A 15,971-nucleotide genomic window follows, 5' to 3' on the forward strand; every position below is an offset into this window, starting at 1 on the left:
TGACCTAATAGGGGTTATTTAGGGTGAGTCCATTGTTAAGCACTGAGGAGCAGTCTCTGGAGTGTTTGGCAGCTATATTTCAACTGATAAACTACGGTGGGGAATAACACAACCTTGGTTACTGCTGTGGAAGAGGAGGTGCAGGGGAAGCAACATAAATCTCAGGGTTATCTAACAGTTCCGACAGTGTAGACTAGAAGAGGGAGGGAGAGCCATTCATCACCAGTAGGACTTTTCTAGAATGGCACACAGATACACACACAGCTCTTATGCCAGGCAACTATTCTGCCCTCTCATTCACACATATTACATTTCATGTGCTGGAAATATGCTATCATAACATTCCTGCATTGGTAGACCTGTCAAAACAAACAAGAATGAAGAATAAATAATTGGAAAGCTATGTGTTTTGTGTGTGTACATAGTCTGTCTCTCTGTCTCTCTCTCTCTCTGTCTCTTTCTCTCTCCTCTCTCTCTGTCGCTCTCTCTCTCTTTGTCTATCTCTCTCTGTCTCTATTTCTCTTTGTCTCTCTCTCTGTCTCTCTCAATTCAATTTCAATTTAAGGGCTTTATTGGCATGGAAAACATAGATAATAAAAAGTTAAATAAACAATTACAATTTACAGTAAACATTGCACTCACAAAAGTTCCAAAAGAATAAAGACATTTCAAATATGTGCAAATAGTTAAAGTACAAAAGGGAAAATAAATCAACATAAATATGGGTTATATTTACAATGGTGTTTGTTCTTCACTGGTTGCCCTTTTCTTGTGGCAACAGGTCTCAAATATTGCTGCTGTGATGGCACACTGTGGTATTTCACCCAATAGATATGGGAGTTTATCAAAATTGGGTTTGTTTTCAAATTCTTTGTGGATCTGTGTAATCTGAGGGAAATATGTGTCTCTAATATGGTCATACATTTGGCAGGAGGTTAGGAAGTGCAGCTCAAATTCCACCTCATTTTGTGGGCAGTGTGCGCATAGCCTGTCTTCTCTTGAGAGCCAGGTCTGCCTATGGCGGCCTTTCTCAATAGCAAGGCTATGCTCACTGAGTCTGTACATAGTCAAAGCTTTCCTTCAGGTTTGGTCAGTCACAGTGGTCAGGTATTCTGCTAATGTGTACTCTCTGTTTAGGGCCAAATAGCATTCTAGTTTGCGCTGTTTTTTTGTCAATTCTTTCCAATGTGTCAAGTAATTATCTTTTTGTTTTCTCATGATATGTTTGGGTCTAATTGTGTTACTCTCCTTGGGCTCTGTGGAGTCTGTTTGTGTTTGTGAACAGAGCCGCAGGACCAGCTTGCTTAGTGGACTCTTCTCCAGGTTCATCTCTCTGTTGGTGAGGGCTTCGTTATGGAAGGTTTGGGAATCGCTTCCTTTTAAGTGGTTGTAGAATTTAACGTCTCTTTTTCTGGATTTTGATAATTAGCGGGTATCGGCCTAATTCTGCTCTGCATGCATTATTTGGTGTTTTACATTGTACATGGAGGATATTTTTTCATTCTGCATACAGTCTCAATTTGGTGTTTGTCCCATTTTGTGAATTCTCTCTCTCTCTCCTCTTTCTCTGTCTCGCTCTGTCTCGCTCTGTCTCTCTCTGTCACTCTCTCTCTCACTCTCAATGTTCTACACCTCCTCTGAGAGACCCTCTACTGAGAGGTCTCTGGAGACAGCATCAGATTCAGACCCGTGATACACAGACCATCAAAGGGCCGCTGAAACAGCCTGATGTGCTCAAACAGGTCCCTCTCTCTCTCTGCCCTGCAGATCTGGCACACACCAGTCGTCTGGAACTACCAAACCTCTAGCACACTGGAGTAGATTCACTTTACCACAGCATCAAGCACATCCTCTTATAAGAGTTGTTTGTTTTAGTGCAACAGGTGGAGCCATGTGTGCTACTGTGTACTTCTCATGTCACAAAATCAAGGCTAAATCAGTCTTCCTCCAACTCGGGATTGCCAGCATTAGACTGACTGGTCTGGTGAGCAATATAGAATAAGGAGCCATACAAACAGACTACACAAAATACAGTTGGTATAGAAACTAGATGAAGTAATGCCAATGAATATTCAAGTTACGAGGGATAACGGTCTAGAGAAAGTGTGGTGGACTGGGTGAGTAATAGTGTACAGAGATCTGGAGAGGGGGGATAACGGTCTAGAGAAAGTGTGGTGGACTGGGTGAGTAATAGTGTACAGAGATCTGGAGAGGGGGGATAACGGTCTAGAGAAAGTGTGGTGGACTGGGTGAGTAATAGTGTGCAGAGATCTGGAGAGGGGGGATAACGGTCTAGAGAAAGTGTGGTGGACTGGGTGAGTAATAGTGTACAGAGATCTGGAGAGGGGGGATAACGGTCTAGAGAAAGTGTGGTGGACTGGGTGAGTAATAGTGTGCAGAGATCTGGAGAGGGGGGATAACGGTCTAGAGAAAGTGTGGTGGACTGGGTGAGTAATAGTGTACAGAGATCTGGAGAGGGGGGATAACGGTCTAGAGAAAGTGTGGTGGACTGGGTGAGTAATAGTGTGCAGAGATCTGGAGAGGGGGGATAACGGTCTAGAGAAAGTGTGGTGGACTGGGTGAGTAATAGTGTGCAGAGATCTGGAGAGGGGGGATAACGGTCTAGAGAAAGTGTGGTGGACTGGGTGAGTAATAGTGTACAGAGATCTGGAGAGGGGGGATAACGGTCTAGAGAAAGTGTGGTGGACTGGGTGAGTAATAGTGTGCAGAGATCTGGAGAGGGGGGATAACGGTCTAGAGAAAGTGTGGTGGACTGGGTGAGTAATAGTGTGCAGAGATCTGGAGAGGGGGGATAACGGTCTAGAGAAAGTGTGGTGGACTGGGTGAGTAATAGTGTGCAGAGATCTGGAGAGGGGGGATAACGGTCTAGAGAAAGTGTGGTGGACTGGGTGAGTAATGGTGTGCAGAGATCTGGAGAGGGGGGATAACGGTCTAGAGAAAGTGTGGTGGACTGGGTGAGTAATAGTGTACAGAGATCTGGAGAGGGGGGATAACGGTCTAGAGAAAGTGTGGTGGACTGGGTGAGTAATAGTGTGCAGAGATCTGGAGAGGGGGGATAACGGTCTAGAGAAAGTGTGGTGGACTGGGTGAGTAATAGTGTACAGAGATCTGGAGAGGGGGGATAACGGTCTAGAGAAAGTGTGGTGGACTGGGTGAGTAATAGTGTACAGAGATCTGGAGAGGGGGGATAACGGTCTAGAGAAAGTGTGGTGGACTGGGTGAGTAATAGTGTGCAGAGATCTGGAGAGGGGGGATAACGGTCTAGAGAAAGTGTGGTGGACTGGGTGAGTAATAGTGTGCAGAGATCTGGAGAGGGGGGATAACGGTCTAGAGAAAGTGTGGTGGACTGGGTGAGTAATAGTGTACAGAGATCTGGAGAGGGGGGATAACGGTCTAGAGAAAGTGTGGTGGACTGGGTGAGTAATAGTGTGCAGAGATCTGGAGAGGGGGGATAACGGTCTAGAGAAAGTGTGGTGGACTGGGTGAGTAATGGTGTGCAGAGATCTGGAGAGGGGGGATAACGGTCTAGAGAAAGTGTGGTGGACTGGGTGAGTAATAGTGTGCAGAGATCTGGAGAGGGGGGATAAGTGTCACCTTACCTCCACAATGTGCCAGACCGTAGAGAACATAGCCTTTATGACAGAAGCACTGGAAGCTGCCAGGGGAGTTGACACAGGAATGGTCACACGCCCGGTCAAAAGAACACTCGTCAATGTCTGGGAAGAGGGGGAATATAGAGAGACAGGTATGAATTCCCATTATTCACTTACACAACTTCTTACAACTCATTTAAGATTTTATAATGAGAAAAAAAAAATATTTATGGCAGCTTGCAGCTTGAATTAGTAATAAATTGCAATGCGACTTGGCAAATAACAAAACGTTTTTTTAAATTGAAAATGATTTTGTTTGTAATGAGACATTGGTTGACAGTCTGAGCAGGAGTCTGAGCAGGAGTATGTTTCCCCTACTGATAACAGGAGCTTTGGACCATTTTTCAATTCCTGAACTACCTGTCGATCATTTCCCCATATCACTGTTTCGTCCACTAAAAAAATGACAATTTAATGAACATTCCCTCTAGCTCACTATCTTGCAAATGTCTCATTATTTTGTTCTGAAGCCAATTGGAAATAATTTGTCTGAGAAGCAGAGAGTCATGAATATGTCTGTCTAAAGGAAATAGCCCATACCTCTGCAGCCAACTTCCCTGCCCCTGCCCCTGCCCCCGGCCACCCAGCACTGCATTGTTACTTTCTCTATCCTTATTCCCTGCTTGTCTTTATCAGATGAATGGAACACCACTGGACTCATACATGTACCTCTGATATCACTCTCCATGCCTGTGAATACAATGGAGCTGAGTCCATTAACAAATCATAGTTTACCAAACTACACTGAACAAAAATATAAACGCAACATGTAAAGTGTTGGTCCCATGTTTCATGAGCTAAAATAAAAAATCCCAGACATTTTACAGAAAACGTTTTTCTCTCTATGAGGGAACATGCAATTGGCATGCTGACTGCAGGAATGTCCACCAGAGCTGTTGCCAGAGAATTTCATGTTCATTTCTCTACCATAAGCCACCTCCAACGTCGTTTTACAGAATTTGGCAATACGTCCAACCGGACTCAAAACCACAGACCACGTGTAACCATGTCAGCCCTCCACATCCGGCTTCTTCACCTGCGGGGTCGTCTGAGACCAAAGTGGGTGGGCCTATAGCTTCCCAGGTCCACCCATGGCTGCGCCCCTGCCCAGTCATGTGAAATCCATACATTTTTATTAACCGATTTCTTTATATGAACTGTAAAATCATTGAAATTGTTGCATGTTGCGTTTATATTTTATGGATGCGTCATAGACACAGCCAATGAGTTTTCTACTTGGCAAGCCTCTTGTAAGAATACCTCCAACCAAAGAAGTGGGCTTGGGTTGAGTTAAACGCCACGCCCATTAAGTGATCAGTTTTCAAAAAGAGTAGACAGGGAGTCTTCAGTGTGTCGGGAGGAACACAGGCTGATGTCGAACATTTCAAACACCCCTAAAAGGTTTTATTACTGCAATTTGGCATAAAGAGGAGATATGCATCCAGGTAAAGAATTGGAAGTGATCTCCACTTCATGTTCACGTTGTGAACTCTCTATCTTGAATGGAATCATATTTCTGTTTAACACTGGGCTACTGAGAAAGAGATGCTTTTCATGTATTACCACATTGGTTTATTATTTTGGGGCTCAGTAGAGCTTTAAGGGGCAGTGCAGTTAAACATTTGATTGTAAAAAAATGTAAATGATATTTCCACACTATGAGGTCGAAATAACACTCAGAAACTGTGAAAATTATGATAATGCCCTTGTTGTGTAAGAGCTGTTTGAATGAAAAATCCTGGAATTTCAACCTGTGGGATGGAGTTTTTGGCCCAAATCATGAAATCCCAATCTGACCAATGACCAGTCATCTTATATCTGCATATGTATCCTCATACTTTGAATGGGTAAGTGGGTTTTGACTAAATGGGATACAGCATTTGTCAGATTTGACTTTTCGTAGCAGGTTAAGATAACTTACGCAGCAGGTTAGGAGAATTAACGTAGCAGGTTAGGAGAAATAGGTTAAGGTTAGGAAAAGTTTTGACGGCAATTTGACAAAAGCTGTATCCCTTCTAGCGTAAGCTAGGTAGGCCCTAGCTGTGTATGTACATATATTTAAATTTGTATCAACACACCAACATGATCAGACAGAGCATTTCAATGGCAAAAGGAGGCTCAGGGAAATAATTTATAAAAAATATATTTTGAGTTATTTTCATAAAATAAAAACACACAGTGATTTATTAGTCATACAGTGATGATTTAAAAATACAGTGATGATTTTAAAAAAATGTAAAAGACTGCATGGGGGCTTTAAGAGCTAACTTTTACTTAGCTGTCAAAAATAGAAATTAATTGGCATCTAAATGGCATAATTTGTTTCGTTTGAAAGAACTCCTCTGGGATTTTGGGATGCTAGCTAACATCTCAGGACTGGGGTTGACTGGGTACATGCTTTGCTACTGGGACATACTCTATCCATCTCTGATCAATATGATTCAATGGGAAGAAGCAACCTGTAGCGTTGTATTGTACTACACTGTACAAAGTAAGGGATGGGCTTGGATGTTTCAGGATGCCTGGGACTATGTTCGTTGTTTACCAGCAGGTAAGGTGAGGTATGCAGTGGTTGGCAGGGCTTGAGACCCATGGTGTACGTGCAGATGAGGAACACACTGAAGGAACAGTGGCTGCTGTTTTTTAACACAACACAGGCAGAAACCCCTTTGCTTGCTCCCTCAATCTGAACAATTTCACATTTCTACAATTGTGTTATTTATGGGGTGCCAGGCATATTACTGCATAAGATTTAAAAAAAAAATTAAAAACAAGGCCACAGGTTTCTTACACCAATCCTCCTCCGTAGCAGCAATTACGCTGACTCACGCTGTGCCAAACTGGCCTACGAATCACCCCACCACCTCCTCTTCCCCCCTCAGCTACACAAAATAACAATCCTTCAGAGCAAATAAATGTTACAACAATAGAATGGTGGAACAATGCCTGGCCGAGGCTGTTTACACAGAGTAGATAAGGCCTTGATGCTCCTCCTGGGGGAGACCTAGTAAGATCTGATAAGGGCCCTCCAACAACGCCCTCATAGGGATTAGCAGGGGATGAGGGGAGGGGAGGGTAGGGGGGAGGAAGGGTCGAGGAATGCCTCCAAGCCCTGGACCGGGCCAGACATGTCGCGTCTTGATTGATGGGCCGCGGGCCGCTGACAGCTGGGAAACACAGTGGCCATTCAAAGCAAGATAAACGGGGTTGTGGAGTTCAGTTTATACATCCCAACACCTTACTACAGTATGCACTTTGTGTACTGTAGTAGGCTCTTCTTTTTACCGAACAGCACAGCCACATCTCTATTAAGTCAGGACTTATTAGGATTGTTTTTATAGCTATTTTACTCACGTATGGCACTGCCTTCAGGTGGTATAGATAAGAGTGTTATTTGGGCCTATGCTTACCACATTTCCCGCATCCTTTTTGCTCCCCAAAGTTCCCAACAACAATGGCCAGCCTGGCCAGATCTCAGCTAGCTAGCGTGGGAGATGGTCCCTGCTCCAGTCACCCAGCTGGGCCTTGGACTGAGGAAGTGATGACCACACACCACTTACCTAAGAATTATACTGAACAAGAATATAAACACAACACACAACAATTTCTAAGATTTTACTGAGTTACAGTTCATATGATGAAATCAGTCAATTGAAATAAATGGATTAGGCCCAAACACAGATACAGAATCCAGGGAGTGTTCTCCGAGCAGGAGCAGAACAGTTGGCATGCATATTCATTTTCAACCTCTCCTTGTCCTAGTCTGTAATCCCCACATGTTTTAAGATGACCACCATCCTTCCTGTCCCCAAGAACTCTAAGGCTTCATGCCACAATGACTACCGCCCTGTAGTACTCACTTCTGTAATCACGAAGAGTAGTGGAGAAGGTGGAAAGTTTTAAGTTCCTCGGCGTACACATCACGGACAAACTGAAATGGTCCACCCACGCAGACAGTGTGGTGAAGAAGGCGCAATAGCGCCTCTTCAACCTCAGGAGGCTGAAGAAATTTGGCTTGTCACCAAAAACACTCACAAACTTTTACAGATGCACAATCGAGAGCATCCTGTCGGGCTGTATCACAGCCTGGTACGGCAACTGCTCCGCCCACAACCGTAAGGCTCTCCAGAGGGTAGTGAGGTCTGCACAACGCATCACCGGGGGCAAACTTCCTGCCCTCCAGGACACCTACACCACCCGATGTCACAGGAAGGCCAAAAAGATCATCAAGGACATCAACCACCCGAGCCACTGCCTGTTCACCCCGCTATCATCCAGAAGGCGAGGTCAGTACAGGTGCATCAAAGCCGGGACCGAGAGACTGAAAAACAGCCATCACTAACATTGAGTGGCTGCTGCCAACATACTGACTCAAATCTCTAACCACTTTAATAATAAAAAATTGGATGTAATAAATGTATCACTAGTCACTTTAAACAATGCCACTTTATATAATGTTTACACACCTTACATTACTCATCTCATATGTATATACTGTACTCTATACCATCTACTGCATCTTGCCTATGCCGTTCGGCCATCGCTCATCCATATATTTATATGTACATATTCTTATTCATTCCTTTACACTTGTGTGTAAAAGGTAGTTGTTGTGAAATTGTTAGATTACTTGTTAGATATTACTGCACGGTCAGAACTAGAAACACAAGCATTTCGCTACACTCGCATTAACATCTGCTAACCATATGTATGTGACCAATAAAATTTGATTTGATTTATGAAGTGTTATGAGAGGCTGGTTATGGCACACACTAACTCCACCATCATACCAAACACCCTAGACCCACTCCAATTTGCAAACCGCCCCAACAGATCCATAGATGACACAATCTCAATTGCTCTCCACACTGCCCTCACCCACCTAGATAAGATACTGTACCTATGTGAAAATGCTGATCACTGACTACAGCTCAGCGTTCAACACCATTGTCCCCTCCAAGCTCATCACCAAGCTCAGGACCCTGGGACTGAACACCTCCCTCTACAACTGGATCCTGGACGTCAACACAGGGGCCCCACAGGGGTGTGTGTTTAGTCCCCTCCTATACTCCCTGTTCACCCAGGACTGCGTGGCCACGCATGACCAACGCCATCATCAACTTTGCTGACAACACGATGGTGGTAGGCCTGATCACTGGCGACGATGAGTCAGCCTACAGGGAGGAGGTTAGTGACCTGGCAGAGTAGTGCCAGATCAACAGTCTCTCCCTCAACATCAGTAAGACCAAGGAGCTGATCGTGGACTACAAGGGGGGGAGGACTGCAGTTGAGTAGGTCAAGAGTGTCCAAATCACTAAAGACTTAAAATGGTCCAAACACACACGCACAGTAGTGAAGAAAGTGCGACAGCGCATCTCCCCCCTCAGGAGGTTGAAAAAGTTCAAAGCTGTACCATTGAGAGCATCTTGACTGGCTGCATCACTGCCTGGTATGGCAATAGCACCCTCGATCTCATGGCACTACAGAAGGTGGTGCAGACAGCCCAGTACATCACTGGGGCCGAGCTCCCTTCCATCCCAGACATCTATATCAGGCGATGTGGTAGGAAGGTCCGGAAAATCGTTAAAGACTTCAACCACCCAAGCCATAGACTATTCTCACTGCTTCCACTGCTTCCACCGGTACATCAAGTCTGGCACCAACAGGCTCTTGAACAGCTTCTATCCCCAAGCAATAAGACTGATAAATAGCTAACACAATAGCTACACAGACTATCTGAGTTAGCCTTGTATCTTTATTGACCTATTTGTATTTTTGCACTGTATCGATGCACACAGAGAGGGCCATACACACTCACAAACACACACTCCATCATCTGTTCACTCACACATACATTTATACTGACTCTACACACAATCACACCCACCCACTCACATACAAGCTGCTGCTACTCTGTTCATCATACATCCTGTTGCCTAGTCATGTTACCCCTGTACATTTCTACCTCTATCACTCCAGAACACCTGCACATTCTGAATATGGTATTGGAACTGACCCTGTATGTAGTATGCTTACTTACTTATTGTGTTCTTCATATTTCTTCTTATTTCTTGTGTGTTTTTCTAGTATTACATTGTTATTGATTATTGCATTGCTGGGTTTTGAGTTTGCAAGAAAGGAATTTCACTGTACTTGCGCATGTGACATGAAAAACATGAAACTTGACATGCATCTGTTGGTCACAGATACCTTAAAAAAAAGATAGGGCATGGATCAGAAAACCAGTCAGTATCTGGTGTGACCACCATTTGCCTCATGCAGTGCTAAATATCTCCTTCGCTTAGAGTTGATCAGGCTGTTGATTGTGGCCTGTGTAATTTTGTCCCACTCCTCTTTAATGGCTGTACGAAGTTGCTGTTTATTGGCGGGAACTGGAACACGCTGTTGTACACATTAATCCAGAGTATCCAAAACATGCTCAATGGGTGACATGTCTGGTGAGTATGCAGGCCATGGAAGAACTGGCACACTTTCAGCTTCCAGGAATTGTGTACAGATCCGTGCGACATGGGGTTGTGCATTATCATGCTGAAACATGCAATTGCAATTGTGTTCGTTGTCTGTAGCTTATGCCTGCCCATACCATAACACCACCGCTACCATGGGGCATTCTGTTCACAATGTTGACATCAGTAAACCGCTCCCCTACACGACGCTATACACGTGGTCTGCGGTTGTGAGGCCGGTTGGACGCACTGCCAAATTCTCTAAAACAATGTTGGAGGTGGCTTATGGTAGAGACATTAACATTCAATTCCCTAGCAACAGCTCTGGTTGACATTCCTGCAGTCAGCTTGCCTATTACATGCTTACTGAAAACTTGAGATATCTGTGGCATTTTCTTGTGTGACAAAACTGCACATTTTAGTGTGGCATTTTATTGACCCCCAGCACAAGGTGCACCTGTGTAATGATAATGCTGTTTAATCAGCTTCTTGATATGCCACACCTGCCAGGTGGATGGATTATCTTGGCAAATGAGATATGCTCACTAACAAGGATGTAAACAAATGTATGCACAAAATCTGAGAGAAATAAGCTTTTTGTGTGTATGGAAAATCTCAGCGATCGTTTATTTCAGCTTATGAAAAATGTTGCATTTATATTTTTTCAGCATAGTATATTGCTGTTGATGTTAGGACATTGGATAAAGGTGTCCACTCAAAAACATCTGCACAAAAAACATCTAAGAAAAAATGGCCAAGCACTATATTGACAGTTACCTATCAAGGAAATACAGTAAGATCATGTGGGACTACCTAACCATGATATATTGAGGAACAAAACACCTCTTCACACACTGTAAACAAACAGTCCACTAGAATAACACTATAGACCTGCTAAAATCCCTGTCTCCCTGCCATGGACCAATCAGTCAGTCAGTCAGTCACCCAGGTGTAGCAGACACCCAGGATTACTGCAACAACCTGACAGCAATTTAGAGAAATTAAGCTTTCTCTCTTTTTCTTTCTTTTCAGTTGTCAGGGAGCGCAGGAGGGATAGGGGCTGGCGGAGTAGACTAGACGGATGAGTCTGTAGCCAGCGTGGCGCGGTGTAGCACGGGGTGCAGCAGAGCATGTTGGCCTGACAACGCCTCACTCAACAAGAGGCCAGCTTTATCAACACCCCTCATCTGCAGACAAAACAAATTGTTCCTGACAATCTCCACACTGTTCCCAAGTAGCTCCCCACACATACAACACAACTCCACCCTTCTCTCAGCTCGGAATATTCCCAAGACCATATGGCTGAGTTGGTTGGAGGGAACATTTAAAGATGTGTTTTCTCCCTTGGGCCATATTGTATGTGTTAAATGTGAGACGCTTTGGGTAAAAGCATCTGGAAAATGATGTAAATAGATTCCAAATGAGGAGAGAAAGATCACTCCCCCAAATAGTCAGGTTGCTGTACCTTCACATGCTCTAAAGTTAAACAGTTGGTCTCCATACAGTGAGTTGGACAGCATACTTGGTATAGATGTGCATGTTTAGGATGATGTGTCTCAGTGTTGAGCCCAAGGCATGTCCCTGATATGCATCAGCCTTGACACTGATTGACAAGGCACACCGTCTATTTTTCCACTCAGAATGTCAGTTAGCTCAGTTCCATAGGTCCATGGTTCCATAGTTCTGCATGGCAAACTCTTTATTTGTTCTGCAGCTGGCTCCCCCGGCTCCCACCGAATCTCAGAAACAAACAAGCCAGATAGAGGCCTGGTTCTGCACCTTCCCTCAGCGTGCTGAAGCCAAAACAATTAGGGAGGAGGAAGTCAACGTATTATTATCACGACTATGCTAATACCTTCCAATTCACCTCAGTAACATGGTGAATAAACCTGCTGAACTCATAAACATCTGAAATCTATGTCATTAGCTGAAGGGCACACAGAACAGGTAGTGGTCACTGGGACATTGGATCATGAGCAGTATGACCTGGTCTTGTTAGGTCTGTTTTCTGACCGATGATTGGTTGAAGGGATGGGCTCCTACCTTGGCATGTCCTCTCATTGGTCAGCAGCTTGTAGCCCTTCTTGCAGCTGCACTCGAAGCTGCCCACTGTGTTCCGACATACGTGATCACACCCCCCGTTGTTCAGACGACACTCGTCAATGTCTGCGGACAGAAAACACATACAGTACATAGCATTCACTTTAACGCACAGACGGGGAGAGGGAGAGAGAGGGGGGGATGGGAGAGAGATAGAGAGGAAGAGAGAGACATAGAGGGTAAGGATGTGATGTGTTTGATGGCTGAAATATGCATGTGTGATGGATGACTCTGGGGCCCAGGCAGCAGGCGAGAACAGAACAAGCGTGTTAAGTAGAGGACAATGGTGCACACAGCTGAGTGGAGATCCATCCCAGAAAGAGAAGAGAGAGTTGCACAAGGAAAGTGCATTAGAGATTTTCCCTTAGGGCCGGCATTAAGACGAGTATGATCTGGGTCCACATGTTGTTAGACTAGATCACAGCCCTTACAGAGACAGCCAGGGGAGAACTATGTCTCAGCAGCACAGCCCGACACAAATCGACCGTTCTTTTCATCGTCAATAACCAATCAATACATCATATGGCTCACCCGGGCCTGGCAGGTTGGGTCATGTTTCAGATTAAATCTTAAACATTGTCGTAAATGAGGCATTTGTTTCTTGAGGGAGAGTTCAGTCCATCATCTGGTTAAAATAAATGCCTCAGAAATGGAATAAAATAATAACACTCTCTCTTTCTCTGTCTCTTTGTCCTCTCGTGCCAGTGCTCTCTGAGGTTGTTTTCCTTTTGTTTCCTCTGAAACAAACTAATAAAATCCAATGTACTTTTATCAGAGTTGTTAGCTTTAATGTTATGAGCACTGGAGGGGAAGCAGACTCCCTATTCTTGGCTTCTTGGCAGCATCAACAGTCTTGAGTTTCTCCACAGAGCTCGTCTGCTTCTTCTTTTCCCTCTTTGTCTCTTCCTCTAGGTTTTCATCTTCCCAAAATGTACTCCTAATCTAAATCCTTCTTACTCCAATGCTCTTCTTTGCATACATTTACAAAAGCTTTTTGATAAGTTTTGAGAAAATTATGCTATTTGTGTTTGACAGCAGTAACAAGATACGGGCAGCTTGACAAAAGGATGTGCTGCTAAAGCAGTACCCATTACCTCAGGGTTATGGTCATACGAAATATATACACAGCATTAAATTGTTGCCATCCTAATAAGACCTTGGCTACCCCTCAATCCCAATGTGAGAGCTCTGAAAGACCTGGGCTACTCCTCAATCCCCATGTGAGAGCTCTGAAAGACCTTGGCTACTCCTCAATCCCAATGTGAGAGCTCTGAAAGAGCTGGGCTACTCCTCAATCCCAATGTGAGAGCTCTGAAAGACCTGCGCTACCCCTCAATCCCAATGTGAGAGCTCTGAAAGACCTGGGCTACTCCTTAATCCCAATGTGAGAGCTCTGAAAGAGGCGGAGGCAGCCAATAAGACAGAGGGGATGAGGAAGGGCAGGGGAGGGAGGCAAAGTAGGGTGGCAAGGTGAGGTCAGGTGAGCCACGCCTGGGGAACCAGACAGCGGCAGTCCTACGCGCCTCAACAAGCCCACAATGCCTCCCTGATTAGAGTCTGTTAGGTCCCTGATTCCCGTGGCCACTGTGACTGTGGACACAATGTACATGGAGTGCTGTGGGGATGGAAGGGGGGCCAGTAAAGGAACCAGCAAGATAGATCAAAAGGAAAACATAGAAAGAATGATTGATCTGCAACCAGGTGATTGACAGGTGATTTTTGTTTGATAGGGTGAGGTGAGAGGGTGTGTGTGTTAGGTTACCTTTGCAGGTCTTGCGGTCTGGCTGGAGAGTGAAGCCTACAGGACAGCTGCAGCGGACTCCGGTCACTGCATCGTGACATGTGCTGTCACAGCCACCGTTGTTCACTAAACACGTCTCTGCAGAGAGAAACATACATCACAGTTAGACACACACACACACACACACACACACATACACACACACACACACACACACACACACACACACACACACACACACACGCACACACACAGGGATTTTATAGGTGGTGTAACTGTTCCCAAAACCGGTTGCTTGTTTAAAAGATGTCTATTAGTGTACAGTGTAGTTTCAAAGAGGATAAGAACAAGACAAATAAGAGACAGGAAGTGCTGAAGTACTTTTCTCCTGTTTGCTCAGGGGAAGTGGACAAAGAAGACAGAGTTAGATAATGCACCAGACTAACAACAACACTATGGAGAATAGAGGATTAGAGTACTAAGAGCATAATGTCAAGACATAAACAAATGAGTGCGTGCGTGTGTGCATGTTTAGCTGCTTTTGGGAGCAGTGAGTTAAAACCCCCCCACTCCCATTCCTCCCCCAACTTCCTCACAGGACATCAACCAATTCCTCTCATGAGGACAAACCAGCTCTTCCTCCAGACAGTTGTGGTCAAAATATATATTTCTTACCCTGGCTTTGACAAGAGCTTCCAGGCATTTTGGGGATAAAAAAGCAATTTCGCCAGGCCAGTCCGTGCGTTAGAAAGATTGATTTGAGGAATGGAGGGTGGTCAGTCAGGGAAAGGAGGGCAGCTTGGCTGCCAGGCCATGCCTCATGACCTCATCTACAGACGCTGACACATTTCACGTAGGAGAACAAATCGCAGAAGAGAAGAAATTTTATCACACTTTAAAGAGCTTGGTGTCCATCTAATGTTACATTCTTTTGGCAGCCCTCACCAATAGCTTCAAACACTCTGGGAAAATAACACCATTAAAAAACTAAACCTCATATACGATATCTTGCTCTAAGGGCAGCTGATCACTCACAGAGAAGCACATTGCATCACCTTTCCTCTAATAAGCTGAGGGATACCAGTCGGCAGTTAACTCACAAATAAGTCTATTAAAGACCCAAGAACCTATCTCATAAAGAGCACCGGAACAGCTGGCCTGGCTGTGGGCTTCATCACAGACTGCTGAGAGAATGGTATGGAGAGGGCTTCTCACACGTGACACCACAGAGGAAGCACAGCTGCCCAAGTCTCCACAGAGAATAACTTTATATTTTGGGGGAATACCTAGGCTAACATGACATTATGCTGCAGCGAGCAGCCATGACGAGGCAGACCAAACCGTCAAGGATCATAGATCAAGGAATTCTATCTAAGTGGGAGAAAGTGTTTAAGCATTTGTTGCTCGTTTCACTTCTGGTGATAGACAGTGGTATCACAGCAACACTATGACAGAGACCCCAGGCAGTGTTCTGCTGGTATGGGCCTTCATGGGCCTGGCTCTGGCTGTAAATGAAAGACGATGGCTCAGCCATCCTGTGAAAGTCCAAGGGCTCTGCGCTGGGGTAGAGAGAGAGAGAGCATTCCTAGTGAACCACGGTAGTGTTGTGTGGTGATGAGTGGCACAGCCTGTGTGTTTGTTCAAATTGCACACTGTCTGTGAGGCATAGAGAGTTGGCAGGCACGGTGATGCAGAACTGTCACGACATGCCTCCAAAATGCTTAGTGGGGCAGTTACCACACAAAACAGTAATGATCATGTGTTAAGAGGGTAAAGAAACATTTATGACGATTATGGCTTGCCAAAAAAGAATAGAGCGACACAAGCCCTGGTATGTGTGTGGGTTGGCTTTTCTGGATGCGGACCAGCCACGTCCACAGCTGTGGGCAGACCAGACACGTCCACAGCTGTGGGCAGACCAGCCACGTCCACAGCTGTGGGCAGACCAGCCACGTCCACAGCTGTGGGCAGACCAGCCACGTCCACAGC

The 15,971-nt window shown here is 45.0% G+C and overlaps 1 protein-coding gene across 5 annotated transcripts in view; it reads right to left on the reverse strand.

Moving 5' to 3' along the window:
• Positions 1–15,971, reverse strand: part of LOC115165820 (signal peptide, CUB and EGF-like domain-containing protein 3) — a 113,856-nt gene that overhangs the window by 8,817 nt on the left and 89,068 nt on the right. For all 5 annotated transcript variants that reach the window (XM_029719225.1, XM_029719226.1, XM_029719223.1 and 2 more), the window contains 3 exons: positions 14,004–14,120; positions 12,185–12,307; positions 3,621–3,737 (listed from right to left, as the gene is read on the reverse strand). In XM_029719225.1, coding sequence (XP_029575085.1) covers positions 3,621–3,737; positions 12,185–12,307; positions 14,004–14,120 — 357 coding nt within the window. The remainder of the gene's footprint in view (positions 1–3,620; positions 3,738–12,184; positions 12,308–14,003; positions 14,121–15,971) is intronic.

This window comes from Salmo trutta, chromosome 28 (assembly GCF_901001165.1).
Source record: "Salmo trutta chromosome 28, fSalTru1.1, whole genome shotgun sequence".
In the NCBI taxonomy this organism is placed as follows: domain Eukaryota; kingdom Metazoa; phylum Chordata; class Actinopteri; order Salmoniformes; family Salmonidae; genus Salmo; species Salmo trutta.